The 16486-nt window shown below is 36.5% G+C and overlaps 1 protein-coding gene across 1 annotated transcript in view; it reads left to right on the top strand.

Moving 5' to 3' along the window:
- Positions 1 to 16486, top strand: part of ABI3BP (ABI family member 3 binding protein) — a 157542-nt gene that overhangs the window by 41361 nt on the left and 99695 nt on the right. Inside the window, exons 4-10 of the mRNA XM_080375959.1 lie at positions 1670 to 1851; positions 4854 to 4915; positions 7749 to 7800; positions 8921 to 8983; positions 10054 to 10149; positions 13267 to 13344; positions 16433 to 16471. Coding sequence (XP_080232085.1) covers positions 1670 to 1851; positions 4854 to 4915; positions 7749 to 7800; positions 8921 to 8983; positions 10054 to 10149; positions 13267 to 13344; positions 16433 to 16471 — 572 coding nt within the window. The remainder of the gene's footprint in view (positions 1 to 1669; positions 1852 to 4853; positions 4916 to 7748; positions 7801 to 8920; positions 8984 to 10053; positions 10150 to 13266; positions 13345 to 16432; positions 16472 to 16486) is intronic.

Raw genomic sequence — 16486 nt, forward strand, 5'->3', positions numbered from 1 at the left:
GAGGATATTCACGACTTATCCTATGTCTTTCCAAGGTTTGGGTTAGACTATGGCTTGTTCTGAATGTGAAGCAGTACAGCTAATACGATATGTGAGCCAACATAAATACTAATTTTGTAAGCTGGTGGAATACCTGAATGAGCTGAACTGAAGCAACTAGAACAGGAGAACTTATATTTTTGGTGCCAAAAAGACAAATTAGACAGTTATGAAATAAAATATGTAAACAAAGTGAGTCTGTGTGTGTGAAAATATTTTCCATGATTGGCACTTACCTTGTCTTAGGTTGCGTTGTAACAATGAAGGAAGAATTTCCCTGTAGTCACCAGTCATCTTTCACACATACTCTACTCTGAAAGTGCTCTTCTGTAACTTTGGCAAAAGCAACTTTATGCAGTGGCAGTATTATATTTAGTCCATTTAGTAATTTTAATTTGGACTTTGGACACCTTTTCAGTTGATTAAAGAACTCTTCTTTTTGGTTTGTTTTCTTCAGGTCCTTTCCTTTCTTTCCATATATTTTTCTATATAATATCTGGCTTAAATCTTACAACCCAAATTTCTTATTCTTTTTGCTTCTGAAAGATTCTTGGGCATGTACTTGGAGGTTTAGAGTTGTGTTTGTTTTATGGCCCTAAATTGCTCTTTAAGTGTGGAAAAATACAATTGAATGGGATTGATTCATCCTTTTTCAGCTGATGTAAATGGAGATGGATATGCTTTATTTACATTATGTTAACAATTTTCAATAATAATTGGATTGAAAAGTTGCCAAATGTCTCTGAGGTTTGCTTTTACAAAACCAGAAAACCCCACCCCATTTTGGCAGTGATTCAGCATGAATATTGAAAATGAGACTGTATCAGGCAGTGGAGTTCTTGAGCCGTAACTCTCACCACTTAAATTGCATTGCTTTACACTGGTTACATTGCAGTCATACTTTTTCAGGGTGGTGCTGCTTGATTGAATTGGGCAATTTCTGTAGAAATGTTTTTTTATTTCATAATCTGTTAGCATTCATCATGTTAGTGGTTTAAACTGCTGAAAGTAATGTCTTGGTTTACTTTCTTGTTTCAAGTGTGGGCAATACATAATGGGATTGCTGAATGAGGAATGTATTTTATAAATGTCAGCTATTGCTGGTTTTCCCTTGAGAATATTTTTGGACCAATTTTGAGGGGAACACCTTCCCCTGGACGGATATAGAAGATTTTGAGAAATTGGTTGAGGCTTCCTGACTAGTAGACTCATGATTCAATTGACTAGTTCTGGCATATGTCAGAATCACAGGAACTGCTTGCAAAATGAGCTTGCAATTTGTGGTCAGAAACTCACACACATGGTTGATCGTGAATAAGGAGACTGTTCTTTTGCTCTTTGTGTAATACCCCTTTTGTATAATACCCCTGATATTAGGGGCTCTGTGATGGGAAGCATATATGTATCTAGGAGAGGTGACTGGGCTAGCACTACATTTGCAGAAGAAGAAATGTCTTCTGATATTTGATAACTGTAAGGGGCCAGAAAGAACAAGAGCGATGGTGGGTAGAAGTTATTTTAGTAATTACTAACAAAAATGGTTGTGTTGTGGTGAGGTTTTGTGAAGAATTTATCTTTCTCTCTCTCTCTTTTTTTTTTTTTTTTTTTTTTTTTTTTTTTGGTCAAGCAGGTTCTACACAGTACGCTACAGAGAAAAGGGTAAAGACAAGAAATGGGTTTTCCAGCTTTGCCCAGTTACAGAGACAGTGGTGGACAATCTGAAGCCAAATACACTTTATGAATTTGGAGTTAAAGACAACGTAGAGGATAGTGTTTGGAGCAAGACTTTCAATCATAAGACAGTTCTGTCTAGTAAGTATTTGACAGTAATTAATCAAATAGCAACTCAGCTTGACAGTATTTTTTCCTCTGTTGTGGTATTGCATAGAGTAAGCTACTGATCAGGTTTTCATTGTTTAAATGCTATCCCTTATGCACCTAACATTCTTTTAGGAACTGGTGAGACTAGGAATAGTTTGTGTTTGAAAAACTGCCACCTGCTCTTGTTGCATATAGCGAATCTGCTGCAGATTGGTAGAACTCTAACAGTGATTAGTTTAGTTACACATAGAAGTGTAGAGTATGCGTGTTTATACTTCTGACTGGTTTCCAGGCTTTTTCCTTGGGCCTTGAATAGTAAGATCATTTCTAATTTCAGTTGATGGAAAGTATTATCCTTGCTTGAATCTTCTTTTATATCTACTTTTACGTTCAAGCTGGTTGAAAGCTAGGCAGGGTCTGTCTTATTCAGCATTCATCACACTGGGCCCTTTATGACTGCTGGAAAGTTGAATTTGAAGCTAATTTTAGGTCAAGGAATTATGTAAATGGTGTTTGAAGCATGTGCTGTCATGTATGCTTTTGTTTGGGTTATCACAGAGGCAGTGTATGGCATCTCTGGCTGTTCTCTCAGTCATATTTTAAGATTTTCTCCAAAGTCCCAAGACAATGCAGGCAAGGTGACATCAAATTAACCCTTGAAAAAACAGGTACTGCTCAAAGAAGCACTGCTATCAGTGGAGGAAATAGGCAGCAGCAGAGCCTTCCTCCATTTAATGAGAGGAAGAAATTTGATTTGGACCTCAGTTTCAAGTTGTAGGTGAGTTACAGCTTGGTATACTTGAGGATAAGGGAGGGGAGCTGTAGGGTTGGCTTGTAACATGGCAAAAGCCCTCATACTCCCTAATAAAGAACTTTGCGGGTATCATCGTAGGTTAGAGAGCTGTAACTTTGAAGTACTAGCCCAGTGACCCTAGAGTAATTTTAGCAGTCCAGAATAGTGCCATCACTATACCATGAGCTTAAACTGGAGAATGATGGTTGCCTTTTCCTATACCTGCATCACAAAAAGAAACTGCTTCACAGCTCTAAAGCAGGCTTAGCAAATGGCTTTTCCCCCTACATTTTAAGTATTTTAGAGTAGAGTGAGTTCTGGAATGTATTTGAGCACTTCAAATAGGAGGGAATGAAGAGTGCATAGTGTTTATAGTTTAATACTGTGTTCAAGACTGATTGAAATATATCCACTGACATCACTAGATCTGCTCTTTGTATATAGTATATTTCTAAGTGCTGTTTCTTACAGACACTATACATTTTTAATAGGCCAGGAGAATCATTCTTGTAAGTTACAGAGACTGATTGAGGTTAGTTGAAAGAAACTTTGTTGTAAGAGTTCATATTCTATTTAGATGAGTTTTGTTTTTCCCAGAATGTAGACTTGTATATTCAGTGGATGCTTCTGCAGCAACTAAATCCAAGGACTTTGACGTTACCTTGTATGTCTACATTCTGGCTCACTGCTAACATGTTTCTAATCAGAAAATCGTCACCACCTTTCAGATTCAAGGCTTTTGTGTTGTCAATGCGTAGTAGGTAGATACAGAAACCATGGGCAGTAAACAGAGAGTGAACATTTATTATAAATTTGTAACAGTCTGTCTGCATATAGGAGTTTACCAATCAGCACAAATGGCCTCTTTGTTTCTGTTTTAGCTTACTGTCTTACAGCAATTCAGGGTCATTTAATATATTAAGCATCTCAACCAAAACCAAACATCCTTCACTGTAAACTTTTTTCCTCACTGAAGAATGTATAAATTACTGTAAAGTGAAATTCCTGTGGCATGGTCTTTTATTTGTTGAATGCGCTGGTCCAGTTTTTGTTATCTACTAAACATGTTGGGAGAGGTTGGGAGGAGAATCTGGTTTTAATTCAGGATTTGGGGAAGACATAAGAGACATGGCAAATGTTCAACATTTAACCAAAATCTATCAAAAGAGATGACAGTAGATTATTTCTGACCATCTTAACATGATTTTTCTCATTAAGTTCGTGTGAAACTTTTGTCAGTTTTCCCTTGTCTTTAGGCCAATAGTAGGTCCTGTTCCTGAGAAGCACCAAGCACTTTGAAAGATTTTGTTGTTGTTGTTTTGTTTTATTCAGGATAACATGTGAACTTAAATGTCTCTCAACTGGTATTTCATTATAGTTTCTTTTTTTTTTCTATTGCTTATCTGTTATGGATGGAATTGTGAAGAAATAGGATAATAAGTAGCTTGACTCTTGTTTACACACCTATCAACACAAAGGGAGCAGAAAAGTGTAAAGGTGGAAGATGTAGATAAAGTTTGAAGCATCATGCTAGAATATGAAGAGGTGCTGGAAGGGACTTAACAGGTGCATCATACCAATCTTATAATACTAAGAAGCTAAGAGGAAAAACCTAAGAGAAAGATTTCAGAGATTAAATCCTGGGTTACTTTGTTCATTTGTTGAGATAAAGGAAGCCGTGTCAGACCCAAAGAGAAGCAATATGCCTGCTCTGTATAGCCACTGCTAAATGTGTATTTATTTTTTTAGAAGAGTGCACTTAAAAGCAAGGCTAACTACTGGAAATCTTTAAACATGCTGCTTTTAGCCATATGGGATGCAGACATTCCTCTTTCAAGTTTCTGCCTTGCATATTAGTGTTGTGGTTATATTAATGTTATTAAAGAATCCTCTTAGGCACCTCTGAATTTTCCTTACTAAGTCCCAAAGACCACTTCATCTCTCTTACCCGCTGTTGTAGAACAGCAGGAATATATTTCATTTCCTTTCTGTCAAAATCTGAAGAGGAGGCTTTGCAGATGAACTTACTAGTCTGGAGAAACAGGACCAAACAAAACTGTTGCATAGTATTTTTTTATACTTTGTCATTAAGCCTCCTAAATTTCTTAGCTATTGAAAAAGGTGGATAAACTTGGTTTGCTTTGCTTTGAACAAAACAAAAAGCAATTTTGTGTATTTATTTATCTTTCTGTCAAATCAGATAAAAAAGTAAATGGACAACTCCAGAATATGTACAAGTTGGTACCTAATTCCCAAACACAGGTATGCAAAACTGTCTTATTTTTTATACCAGATATGTATTTTGTATGGTCAAGTTTTTGTTTTTCTGTTAGAATAAATTGAGAAAGACATGGCCACAAATTGCAAATATAAAAAAATATCTGTTAAATCTAAGACTACATAACTGTATGGAGAATTTTTTATATATGTGGGTTGTTGAAATGATTGAGAACCGTAGCTGAGATTAATACATATACTGATTCTGGTTTAAAAAAGATGAAGTTGATGGTTTCCATGTGTGCATGGCAGGAATCAAGCCATGGTCCATTACATAGGTTTTGTTGTAGGCTAATTAGGTATTCAATTAGACCAGTAATACTTCAATTATACCATTACGTACAGAGTTAGAGCAGTATAATGCTTAGGTTATTGGAAACAGTCATGTCTCATATTCAAGAGAAGATGTTTTATCTGTGTAATATGAAGCCAGTTGATTAGCAATTCAGGAAGGTGCTCATCTCATTATGTTGTTGATGAAATCAACTTTACAGTTCTTCCTATTGGTCCCATAAGTGTTGTAAGTTACATGTGTTAGCCCAAGATCAGGTAATTCATTCTGGCATATGAACTGTAAGCTGAGTTCCTTTACTCCTCTTAGCAAACCTTGTGTGCCAGGACCCTGACTCTGTTGTGCTGCTTCTGTAGAAGTACAGATTCTATTTATGCCAGAGAATTCCTGAGAAAGTGAGCTAAAACAGTTTTCCAAATATTTGCACAGCTTAAACATGAAAGAAGGACTGAAGCCAGCATCTAGTGCGTTTAGTCAGCTTCTCAGGGCTTAGTTCCAGCACAGTACTGCTTTATCACCCTACACAGAAATATAATGAAAATATGCCATAGATTGCTCTAAAAATTCTCTTATCATTCTCACTTTAGTGGTGCAAAAAGCCATAAAACTAAGGCTGGGAAGCAGATAGTGGCCCGCTCTTACGTTTATGTTATTACTTCAGTTTCCACAGTATTAGGTGGAGTACGTTTCAGTGTTGCAATCGCATCATCAGTGCAAAGCCAGAGTGAGTGTTATGTAGGTCAAGCTTTCTTTGCCTTGTTCTGCTCCAAAGACAACTGACTCGTATCAGCATGGTTCTAACTCTTCTCTGTAAGGAGACATTTTTAAAGGCTGTTTATTAATGCAACATTACTGATCCATCTAGTCATTCTGCCCTTTCAACATCGGTCACATATCAGCTTGTGTTTCTTTTGGCAGGTTCACCCTTTCAGTTTAACTAAGTTCCTGGGGCTCTGTGAGCTACAGCTAAGCTGTTTGATTGTAGGGCTCCTGACATGAAATACAACGAAATGAATACCTCCTTCTGATAAATGCATTTTATCCCACTTGTTAGTCACATAAATAGCAGGGTTACTTCAAAAGCTGATCATCTGCAACACATTTTTTTTCACCAGAAGGCAAAATAGAAGTGAAAACCTTGTTAATAATAAAGGAAAATTAGTAAGCAATTAAAAAAAGGAATATTATTTTGCATCCTTCATTAATGACAATGATTGAAACCTCCACGTAATTTCAAACCATGTTCATGCCAATGCAAAACTGTTACTGGGTAGCAGAAAGTAACAGCTTTGATGGAATAAGCAGCCTCCATTCATTTCCCTGAGGAAAGGGCCATCTAACATATTGAGGTTTGCCTTCCTCCAGCTTCTTAGGCATTGGTATGTGTACCCAACTGTTGCTTTTAAAGCATCTTTTTTTTTTTAATATTTAGACTAGAGCAAAAATAGCTATATTTAGGTAAAAAATTGAAGCTTTGTCATCAAATGCTGAATTTGCATGCAAGTGTTCTTTCACATGAAGTAGACCAGGTGTCATGAAGTGCAAAATGAACATTAACTGATTTGGACTTTAGCAGTGTACATTTAACAAAGAGAGGTAATTGAGTTATTTTATTTCTTGCAACTTAGATATAACTGTAAAAAAAATAAAATCCACTTTTATTGTATTTAGCATTTTTATATTGCTGGCATTACTGTCTGCCTCCTGTCGTCACCTGAGTGTATTATTAAGCTTTCAGAAGTTGTTCCTTGTACCGATGTGTTGTAGTAAATACTAATTTTTAATCTTAGGATCAGCTGTTTTCTTCCTTTTAATAAATGTGGGGTCCATTCATGAGTTCCTTATTTTGGTGGTATCAAAATCCTGGAAAACATTCACACTGGAGCAAAAAGTAATCTGGGTCAAAGACAAGTGAACAGCAGAAAAATCCAACTATTTAGCATAAAAATGTGAGAAGAACATGAGTGGCTGGCCAATTATACTTTGAAAACAATTTCACCCAATAAAATTACTCTGGGTTAATCTACTTTAAGTAGACTGTGCACCCAGGAGTGCTGATAGTTTAGAAATGTACACCTGGTTCTGAAATAGTTTGTATTCTAAATGTACTATTCCTGAGAATATAATTATATCCTATGACAGAATTTGTAATTGCATGTTTCAGATTTTTTGTTGTAGTTAATTTTCAGCTTTTCTGGACTACTCCCCTGTGAGTATTCAAGAGATTGTTAAAAGAAAAAAAGGATTGGGGATTCCTAAGCTGTCAAATACTATGTTTTTATGAAGCAAAATACTCAAGCTGAAAAAAGGAAATGAAAATGCAATGTTACTGTACTAGCACATGGGAACTGAAGCAATAGTGTAACCTTCAGTGACCATGGCCAGAGCCATATCCAGTGTTAACATGGGCCTGGCGCGGCACAGGATTAGAGCCCTCTATTTTTGTTACTCAGGAAGTTGAATTACTATTATGGCATTTATCCCAAGGCTTTGGTTTTGGGGTTTTTTTCCCCTCTCTTCTCTTAGCTTACACTGCGTGATAACAAGAAGTTGGTCCCTGTCACAATAATCAAACAAGGTAAATTTGCATTTTTTAATTTATTCTTATGCTTTGCAAGAGTAACTTAAAATTAAAATGGAAAAGAAAAAAAATTCTGACTCAGATGTGAATGTCATGAAAGTTTCCATTTAGAATAGGTGGAGCCTTACAAAGTATTGTATCCTTTAATTACAAATACTGTTCAGCTGTTACCAATCTCTGTTAATAAAATGAGCTATTACCTTGCATTATAAACAATGACTTAGTTGAATCAGTGAATGGATACCAGTTGGTTCTGATTTCTGCCAGTATCCATTCTTTTTCTCTCTCAACTGCATTGTCCAGGCACATTGATCTCCCAGCTTAACTTGGTTCAGGCATGAAGGGCAGCAGTATGGACAAGATTCACGCTACCAAACTTTTTTGTGGTTACCTTCAGCTAAGTCATTGATTTAGGCTCCCTTCTTCTCCTTTCCCTGGTCAGTGGAGAGATCCATCTACAGGAGACTTATACATACCGCCCTTTAGAAATTTCTCTCTAGTAGTGAGTGGTAGTATAGTAGTGTAATCTTTAAACTAAAACTCTACTTAAAGATAGCTGATAGAAAATGAGCTGAGGATTAAAACTTGCAGACAAATTGTATTATGAATAATTCTAAGTAACAAAATCAAGTAGATTGTCTTTGGAGGTATTCACAGTTTAGGGACAGGAAAACACTGGAGGATGGTGTGAAAACAAAATATGATAATCACTGTTAAAATATGAGTGTACTGGCATTTACTTCACATGCATCTTATTTGAAGTCTTGTGAATAGCAGGGTAACGAGTTGACCTGGAGCTGGCCCTTTATTAACATTCACATAGAATGTCATTTTTCACCAAGGATATTTTTCACCAAGGATATAAAATGATATGCTAGGGGGAAAAGAGATGCACAGTAAAGAGATGGTGTAGAGGAAACAGTTTGCAGTCTCTTAAATTGAATGTAAATGCAGAAAAGTCTAGGATGGTGTTCTTACCTCCAGTTATTAAGTTGAGGAAAGGTTTTCAGAATGCCGAGGCTTGTCTTAGGTGTGGTTCTGTTTCTTGTTTGGGTTTTTTTTGGTGTTGTTTGGGTTTTTTAAATTATTTTCTAATATACCTGTGTTGTTTCCACAGTTATTCAAAATCGGACACAGTCAAAAACATTGGATAGTTCTTCTCTGCCAGGAGCGATATTAGGTGACTAGAAGATATTTTTGTTATTTTTCCTTATCTTTGGCTGAAAATTACAACTGTGTAATACTTCTAATTTTCTTGATCTTGATAGTTCTTTCCTTGCCTATCAAAGGGTATTTTGCAACTGGTCCAGACAGTATTTATTATGTTTTATGGTGGTACACGTGGTTCAAGGATGATGTAGCCTAAGGGAAGTAGAACCATTTTATTGTCATAGTATTTAAAAGAAGATACCGTCACTGTTAAAGCCAAGAAGTTTTCATACTGCAAGTAACATTCTGTGGCAAAGGTCTTACTGAGATGAGGGGTTGTTCTTTTTGGTTTTTTTAAGATGGTATGGTAATATACCATTTACAGACACAAACCTGCACGGACGTATTAGGCTATGGTGATGCATATTACAACTTTCCTTGCAATTAAAGCTTGATGTTAGATCTTTGGGGATAACTGTTCTCTCAAGCCGTTCAGTTTCATGCTTTCTACCCTTGTTTATCTGTTAAGAATACACAGTATTGGCCAAGAACATAAAAATAGGGAAAAGTCTATCATAATAGCACTTAGTGTGGTGAACTACTGTTCTGCCTGAAATACATCAGAAAAACTCACTGTTTTTCTAGTGAATAAACTAGTCACAAGTTTATTCTTGGATTCAGGAAGGTGTTCAGTCATATATACAGAAATACTTTATTTAACTACTAACTTTAGCTTAAGTTTACTTTGTGTGGGTTTTAACGTATTGATGTGAATCAGATACTTACTAACCATGTTTGGTGTCAAGTCTTCTTGGCCCACCTGACAGAATGTCCTGGCCTCTGTGATACTGCAGTACTCCAGGGTTGTATGCTCCAGTATTGAATTGTTTTCAATTCTGATTAATTGTGAAATGGCGATAATACACTGAGTGGTGTAAAGGGTAAATAGCACCAAATGGGAGTGATAATTACTGAATAGAACTGATTTCCCAGATACTCAGACTGAACTCCCAATGGTTCAGTAGTAATTACTCACATACCTCAGAGGGAAGTATAATTTTCATCTTTTCTGGAATTAATGGCACGCGTCTTTCTGTGTAGTGCACCTTATTGTTCCCGGCCTCAATGAAACTCAGCAGAAACTTCCCCCTCTCCTGACAATAGATGACATACCTCAAGCATCCAGGAAAAAACTGGGTAAGCAGAAATGAACTAAGCTTCTATTGTTTGTGAGCAGTATCATAAGCATAGCAATGTGAGATCATGTATGCAAACAGAAAAGTAATTTCCCCCTCCCCTCCTTTTTTACCTTCTTTTTTTCTATTTGTCTAATTAATGATTAGCTTGGACTTACAAGGATTCATAGAAATTCATTTATTCAAAAATATCTGAACAGGGTTTTAAGGTATTTTGCAGCCATTTAAAAGAATATGCAGTAGTTTTGATCCATAGAGGAAAGGAAGGAAACCAGTCATGTTTATGGACTTTAAGGGGGTTTGGTTTGTTTCACAACGTAACTTTTTTTTCATAGATTATATCTTTCAATATATGTCTTGAAAAATGGAAGTTTATGTGTCCATTTGGAAGACCAGATTTTCAGTGAATTTTAATTGTATGATTTCTGGCTTTAGCATATGTGAGAAATTGTTTCATGAAGAGATTCTTATCTATTATCTGTAATTAAATCCATGAAAAAATGGTAGCCAGAAATTAGAACATTTCAATACAGGTTTCCTGTGTATCTTGTGAATATGCCTGAAACCTGCAGCAGAAAGAATGAGGCTTTTGTTTAAGATTTATAAACTAGCATATCATCTGTGAGTAGCATAATTGTGGGAAATACAGCTTTCTTTAAAACCCCTAGTAATGCCCCCAGTGCATCTTTCACAGATTCCTAGAGCAGAGTTATGGATCTGATGACTTTTGGCTTGTTTGTTCTTAATACTTAATTTGAACCGTGAACAACTGGGTCAGATTTTTTTCGTTTATGTGTGCTATGTTTATTTTACTGTGTCACTCCATTGCTAGCCATGGCACATTCTCAGACTGGCTTGCTTTGCAGTGAGAAAACGGCAGTGCTTGTTCCTGCTAAGATACTGTGTATGTGTAAGGGTAGAGCTACGCAGTAGAATAATATTGGTGTTTTGAGTTAAGAGTATGTTTGAACTAAGGCTGAGTTCCTTAGAAATAAGTATCTGGAAGTGTTTACCAGCATTTGACAGACAAATATTGTTAACATCATCTGTGACTACTGAAAATTTAAGCTAAGTGGAAAAACTTAATTGCAGTATTTACATTACAGAGCATTACTAGTTTTCAGTCACAATGATAAAAATAATCACATTGTTAACTTGAATACTGATACTTTCTTTGAACAGGAAGCATAGAAGAAGAGGTGTTTATCATTACTAGCTTGGTTGTAACACAAATATGATGTGCAAGTAATAAAGGTATCATGAAAATTCAGCAGCAGACCATATTTTGACAAATCTGTTTTTCATACCCCTTTCAGTAAACCTATTTTAAGACCTCCAATATTAGTTTTGGACTACAGTATTTAGAACTTTAATATTCATTTTCTAACAGTAATATCCTTCTGCAGGAAAACAATGTTGTGGTTTTAGGCAGGTTATAGGGTTCAATAGCGTGCACAGTGAAAATGGCAGAATGTCACTATAAGCAAAGAGTGGGGAAAAAACCAAAGGTAGTTTCAGTTCTCCTAGAGATGTCCAACTTATTCAGCTGACTGCGCATAGAACTTGGACTTCTAAATTTCAGCACTCTGCTACGTCTGAAGTAGATGGCTTGTGTGACTGCAGTTTGGAGCCACTCTTTATGGTAAATTACACAAGCACTTTGTGAAAATAAGCAGGGCAGACAAGTGATGTTCATTCTGTTTACTACATGTTCCTTACCAGAGAACATGAAGTACGTGGGTGTGCACAAAAGGGACTACTGGATTTCAAAGGAGTGTCAAACAGGGAAGAGTCATTGCTTGGAAGGCAAAAACAGTCTGAGAAATAATTCAAATGTATAAAATAATTGACAAAACGTCATATTGTCCAAATCTATACAGATACCTTTCAATGATCCCTGAGAATGATGTATGTCTGCAATAAAATGCAATAAGGCTTATAGCATGTGAAGTTATGACTGTGTTTTGCTGACAGTACTGCAACTATTCTAATTCTGTCTTATTTAGAAAAGTCAAAATAATACATCAAAGAATATCATATTTATTGAATTCTTAAAGTAGTATTTTTTCTGTTTACCTAGACAAAAACGTTTTTTTTTTTTAAGAGTAGTAGTCCAGAAAAAAACCACAAAGTATATTGCCTTAGTCCATAATGGGAAAAAAAAAACAACAAGTGTATTATTAACTCAAAATTGATTAATTTTCACTGTGAAGACAGGCTGAGAAACTTGAGGCTGTTCAGCCTGGAGAAGAGAAGGCTCCAGGGAGACCTTACCAGCCTGCCAGTACCTGAAGGGGCCAACAGGAAGGATGGAGAGGGGCTTTGTACAGGGGCATGTAGTGATAGGGCCAGGGGTGGTGGCTTTAAACTGAAAGAGCAGAGATTTAGATCAGGTGTGAGGAGGAAATGGTTCAGTGTGGGGGCGGTGAGGTGCTGGCAGCAGAGGCTGCCCAGAGCAGCTGTGGGTGCCCCGTCCCTGGCAGGGCTCAAGGCCAGGCTGGACGGGGCTGGGGGAAGGGGTCCCTGCCCCTGGCAGGGGGCTGGGGCTCAGTGATGTTTAAGGTCACTTCCAGCCCAAACTATTCTCTAATTCTCTGATATCCACTGCTGGAATATCTTTTTATGTGTTGGAATAGAAGGCTATTGTCATACCTAATTGTTAGAAGTAATGTGAACAAAAATAAGCACATGGCTAAGTGTGGCAATTCCATTGCATTTGAAAATTTATTAGACTATTCTTGTATAACGCTTATGACTGTATTACAACTTTGAATTTTAAAAATTTCTTTTTTTGACTGCTAATACTCAAATGCTAGACAAATGAAAACCACTGGAACTTGTTTTGCACAGGGAAAGTAATGATTTTTAAGGCATTAAATTCCTTGCTGTAAATTTTCTTTGTAGGGAATCTTAATTACCAAAACCACATGCGTTTAACATAGCTTGATAGATGCTTGTACCGATTGTGCAGTGGAAGTTCATTGATTCCTAAAGGTATTCAGCTTTCCACATTTATCCATGTTGGTTTACTTTGGCAAACTGAAGTGGGACAGAAATAAATCTGTAGTAGGACAGAGCAGATACAGCTTTGCAATTTCTAATGTCTTTGTCCCTTTAGCTAAGAATGAAACTCGAGCATGGCCTGCTGAATCCAAAACACCAGAAGTTCAAGAAATCTCCCCACAGTCCCTCCCAGGTAATGAAAATTCTGGTTTTAGAAACTCTGTGTCATATCTTTGCCTAATATATAAACTAAGATTATATCCGTCCTTGTGTCGCTTAATCTGCAGTTAGAGGCTGTAGTTGGAAAACAGGAGGATAATGTAGCTGGATTAGTAGCCATGAGTGGTAGATGTGCATAAAAATCTGAATCTGATTTTGGAGGAAAATTTCAAATGATACAATTGTTAGGTTTATAAAAACTCTTAGAATTAGAACCATATCTTTGTGCGGTGCTGGATACCTTGAAATTGTCAAATATGGCAAAACAAGAGTTTTCTTCTGATGCACCTTGAAATTCTGACGTTCATGAAATATATGAAGAAGAAAATCAGAGTTAAGACCATGACTGTGCAAAATGCATGCATGCGATTAAGATGGAGCAGACACAGACAGTAACAGGCTCCGTTTCAGAGATGCAGAGGATGACAGCATGATGTTCCTTTTAGGTTCAGTTTCAAACACATAATTCTTGCCACACTCTTTCTGTGAACTTACTGGTCCTACTAAAGTAAACGGGAGCTCTTCACATGTGTGGAAAAGGAATATGAAATTTGATCCTAGACTCATATTCAAAGTTATGTGTCCGTGAAATGTATGTTGACACGTATATTTGGAAGACGGAAGTTTTTGATCTTCTACTTGTGGCTGAATAAAGTATCACTTAATCAAAAGGGCATACTCAGATGTTAATTTCTTACACTTTTCAAAAACATAACGTGAAATTTTAGAACTTGCAAGATTTACTGCCTCCATTTGCTTAGGAAACAAATTAGCTTAATGTAGACAAACTACTTCATCGAGTTATATGAGAAGTATAGCCCTGTATTTTAACATTTGCAATATGAGGGCAAAAAGATTAGAGGGAAATAAATTGTTCAGAACCAAATGAAGGAAGAGTGATTTTCCACCTGATTTATGAACCCACATCTTGGAATTGTTTAAGTAGGAATATGCCTATCTTCATTTTCTGTAGTCTGGCTTTTATCCTATCACTGAGACTGAAGTTTGATTCTGCTGTCATTAGAGGCAGTAATTGGCTTCTGCCGACTTCTTTGCTGAATGGGAGAAAGGAGGCTTGAACGGTGACAAGACATTAAAATGAAAAAAGAATTTGAGGAAAAAATACAGTGGAGGTTTGCTTAGGTTTAGTTTAGTCATATTGTGTGATCTTGCTGGCATTACACTGTTCCATCTGCAAAGTATTTCCTGGCTGGCTGAAATAGTGTAGCACATTATTCCATTGGCATCACGCAATTCACACAGATACTGCCCTTAAATATGACTGCATTTATTTTATTCCGTAACTATATACCGTACTTAATATCATCAGACCAACTTGGTCTAAATTAAAAAAAAAAAAGCCCCACCCAAAGAATATGTAGGGAATAAAAGAGATGTAGGATGAAGTAATGCAGCAAAGTCATGTAATGATTGGCAACCATCTTTTAGATTAAACAATCCAACTCTTTTTTTCTCTGAAAATGTTCGCAGAATTTTATTTTCTACTTCATAGATAAGTGTATTTGCCAAATTCTAGTTTCAACCATCAGTTCCTTTCTGCAAAACCTTCATATGGATATCTCTTTGCTGTTCATACTAAATATTACGAGGAAATCAAAGATGCTTCTCCACTGGAATTTATTATCAAAGGGGGCTCAGAACTTTACAAGTTTAGCATATATGTAATAAACAGCTTGCTTTTAATTGGAAATTTGTGGATGCCTTTTAAAAAATATTAAAGAATATTTTTTCCCAGTTTTCTTTTGATGTACAGTTTGAGGTCTTTTGTGGACTTAAATTCTGCAGTTATTTTACTAAATATTTACCTTGTCTAACTCACTGCAGAGCAAGCAAGCTACCAGTATATTTTATAGAACTTTTATTTTGCGAAAGTGAGAGCTGGATGCATAGATTTATGTAATTGACTCTCCTGCAAAATCCTAGTCCTCAGGCTTGCATTCATCTAATCAAAACACATCATTCCTTGTGCTGGAAATTACTGTTTAATCAGATAAACAGTGTGAAGTGTGACACCAGAATTAATATATCACCTCAGGGAAGAGGGAATCAGTCCATTCCATTTTCTTTCCTTTGTGTTCTGTAATTGTGTTTATGTACCTGGTATGCAGTAATTGTAACCGTAAACATTGTCATCTAGACACAGCACAGAAATGTATGTTTATGGAGTTGGATAGTGTGTTTCATTACACATGATAATAACTGGCAAGTACTGTCTTTTTAGTGACAGATGATATATAACTATTTGTTACAACTAAACATATTCTTACTGCTTTCACATCATTTAGTTATTTACTGAAATGTTCAGAATCATTTTCATCTTCCACTTCATGCTTCCTGTATGGTTTTGCTTCTGTGGCTCTTTTTCTGTGGTCACCATTCCTGTCAGTCATTCTTCGTTGATCACAGCACCAGTGTCTCATGTATGTCATATCTGACATATATGACTATATCACACTATTTACATTAAAGAATGTATTCATTGTGGTTACAGTATTTGAGTTAAAAAGAAAAAAAAAAAGGAAGTAGCAGGAAACAGGAAAGTGAATCCTTTAAAAGAAAAAAAGTTCTTTGAGTGTAATTTTTGTCTAGCCATCACACATGCAAAAATAACTTGAATATATAAGCATTTGAGCCAGACTTTCACAAGTAACTTAAGATTGCGTTTGAGAGGCAGGGTAATGTGGAGGCACAATTAATTGCATTTAGCAATAGGATCCACTTCGCTCTATTTCATTCAGACTGGATTCTTTGAGTAAGACATAGCAATTATTTGCTGTGAAAGGTTTAAGGCCTGGTGCCAGAAGTGGCAGCAGACCACTGATTTAAAAGAAGTTCTGTGCTGGAGCAGCTGTTGTGTCATCCGTCATGCAAGAAGGGAAGAAAGGAGCTCGAAGTATTTCAGCAAATGGACTATGTGAAAGGCTCCATGAGCTGGGCTGCTCTTGTGTTCTACTGGGTCCTTGTCAAAGGATGTGGTTTGTGATGTGACTTTTTTTGGGTGTATTTGTCAGCCGGGCATCCCATCATTTTCTTAATTTCAGGCCTCCCCTCCCTTGGCATGCACTTCCATGGGAAGACTGGTTAGTAAGCTCTTT

Source organism: Falco punctatus, assembly GCF_963210335.1.
Source record: "Falco punctatus genome assembly, chromosome: 2".
Lineage (NCBI taxonomy): Eukaryota > Metazoa > Chordata > Aves > Falconiformes > Falconidae > Falco > Falco punctatus.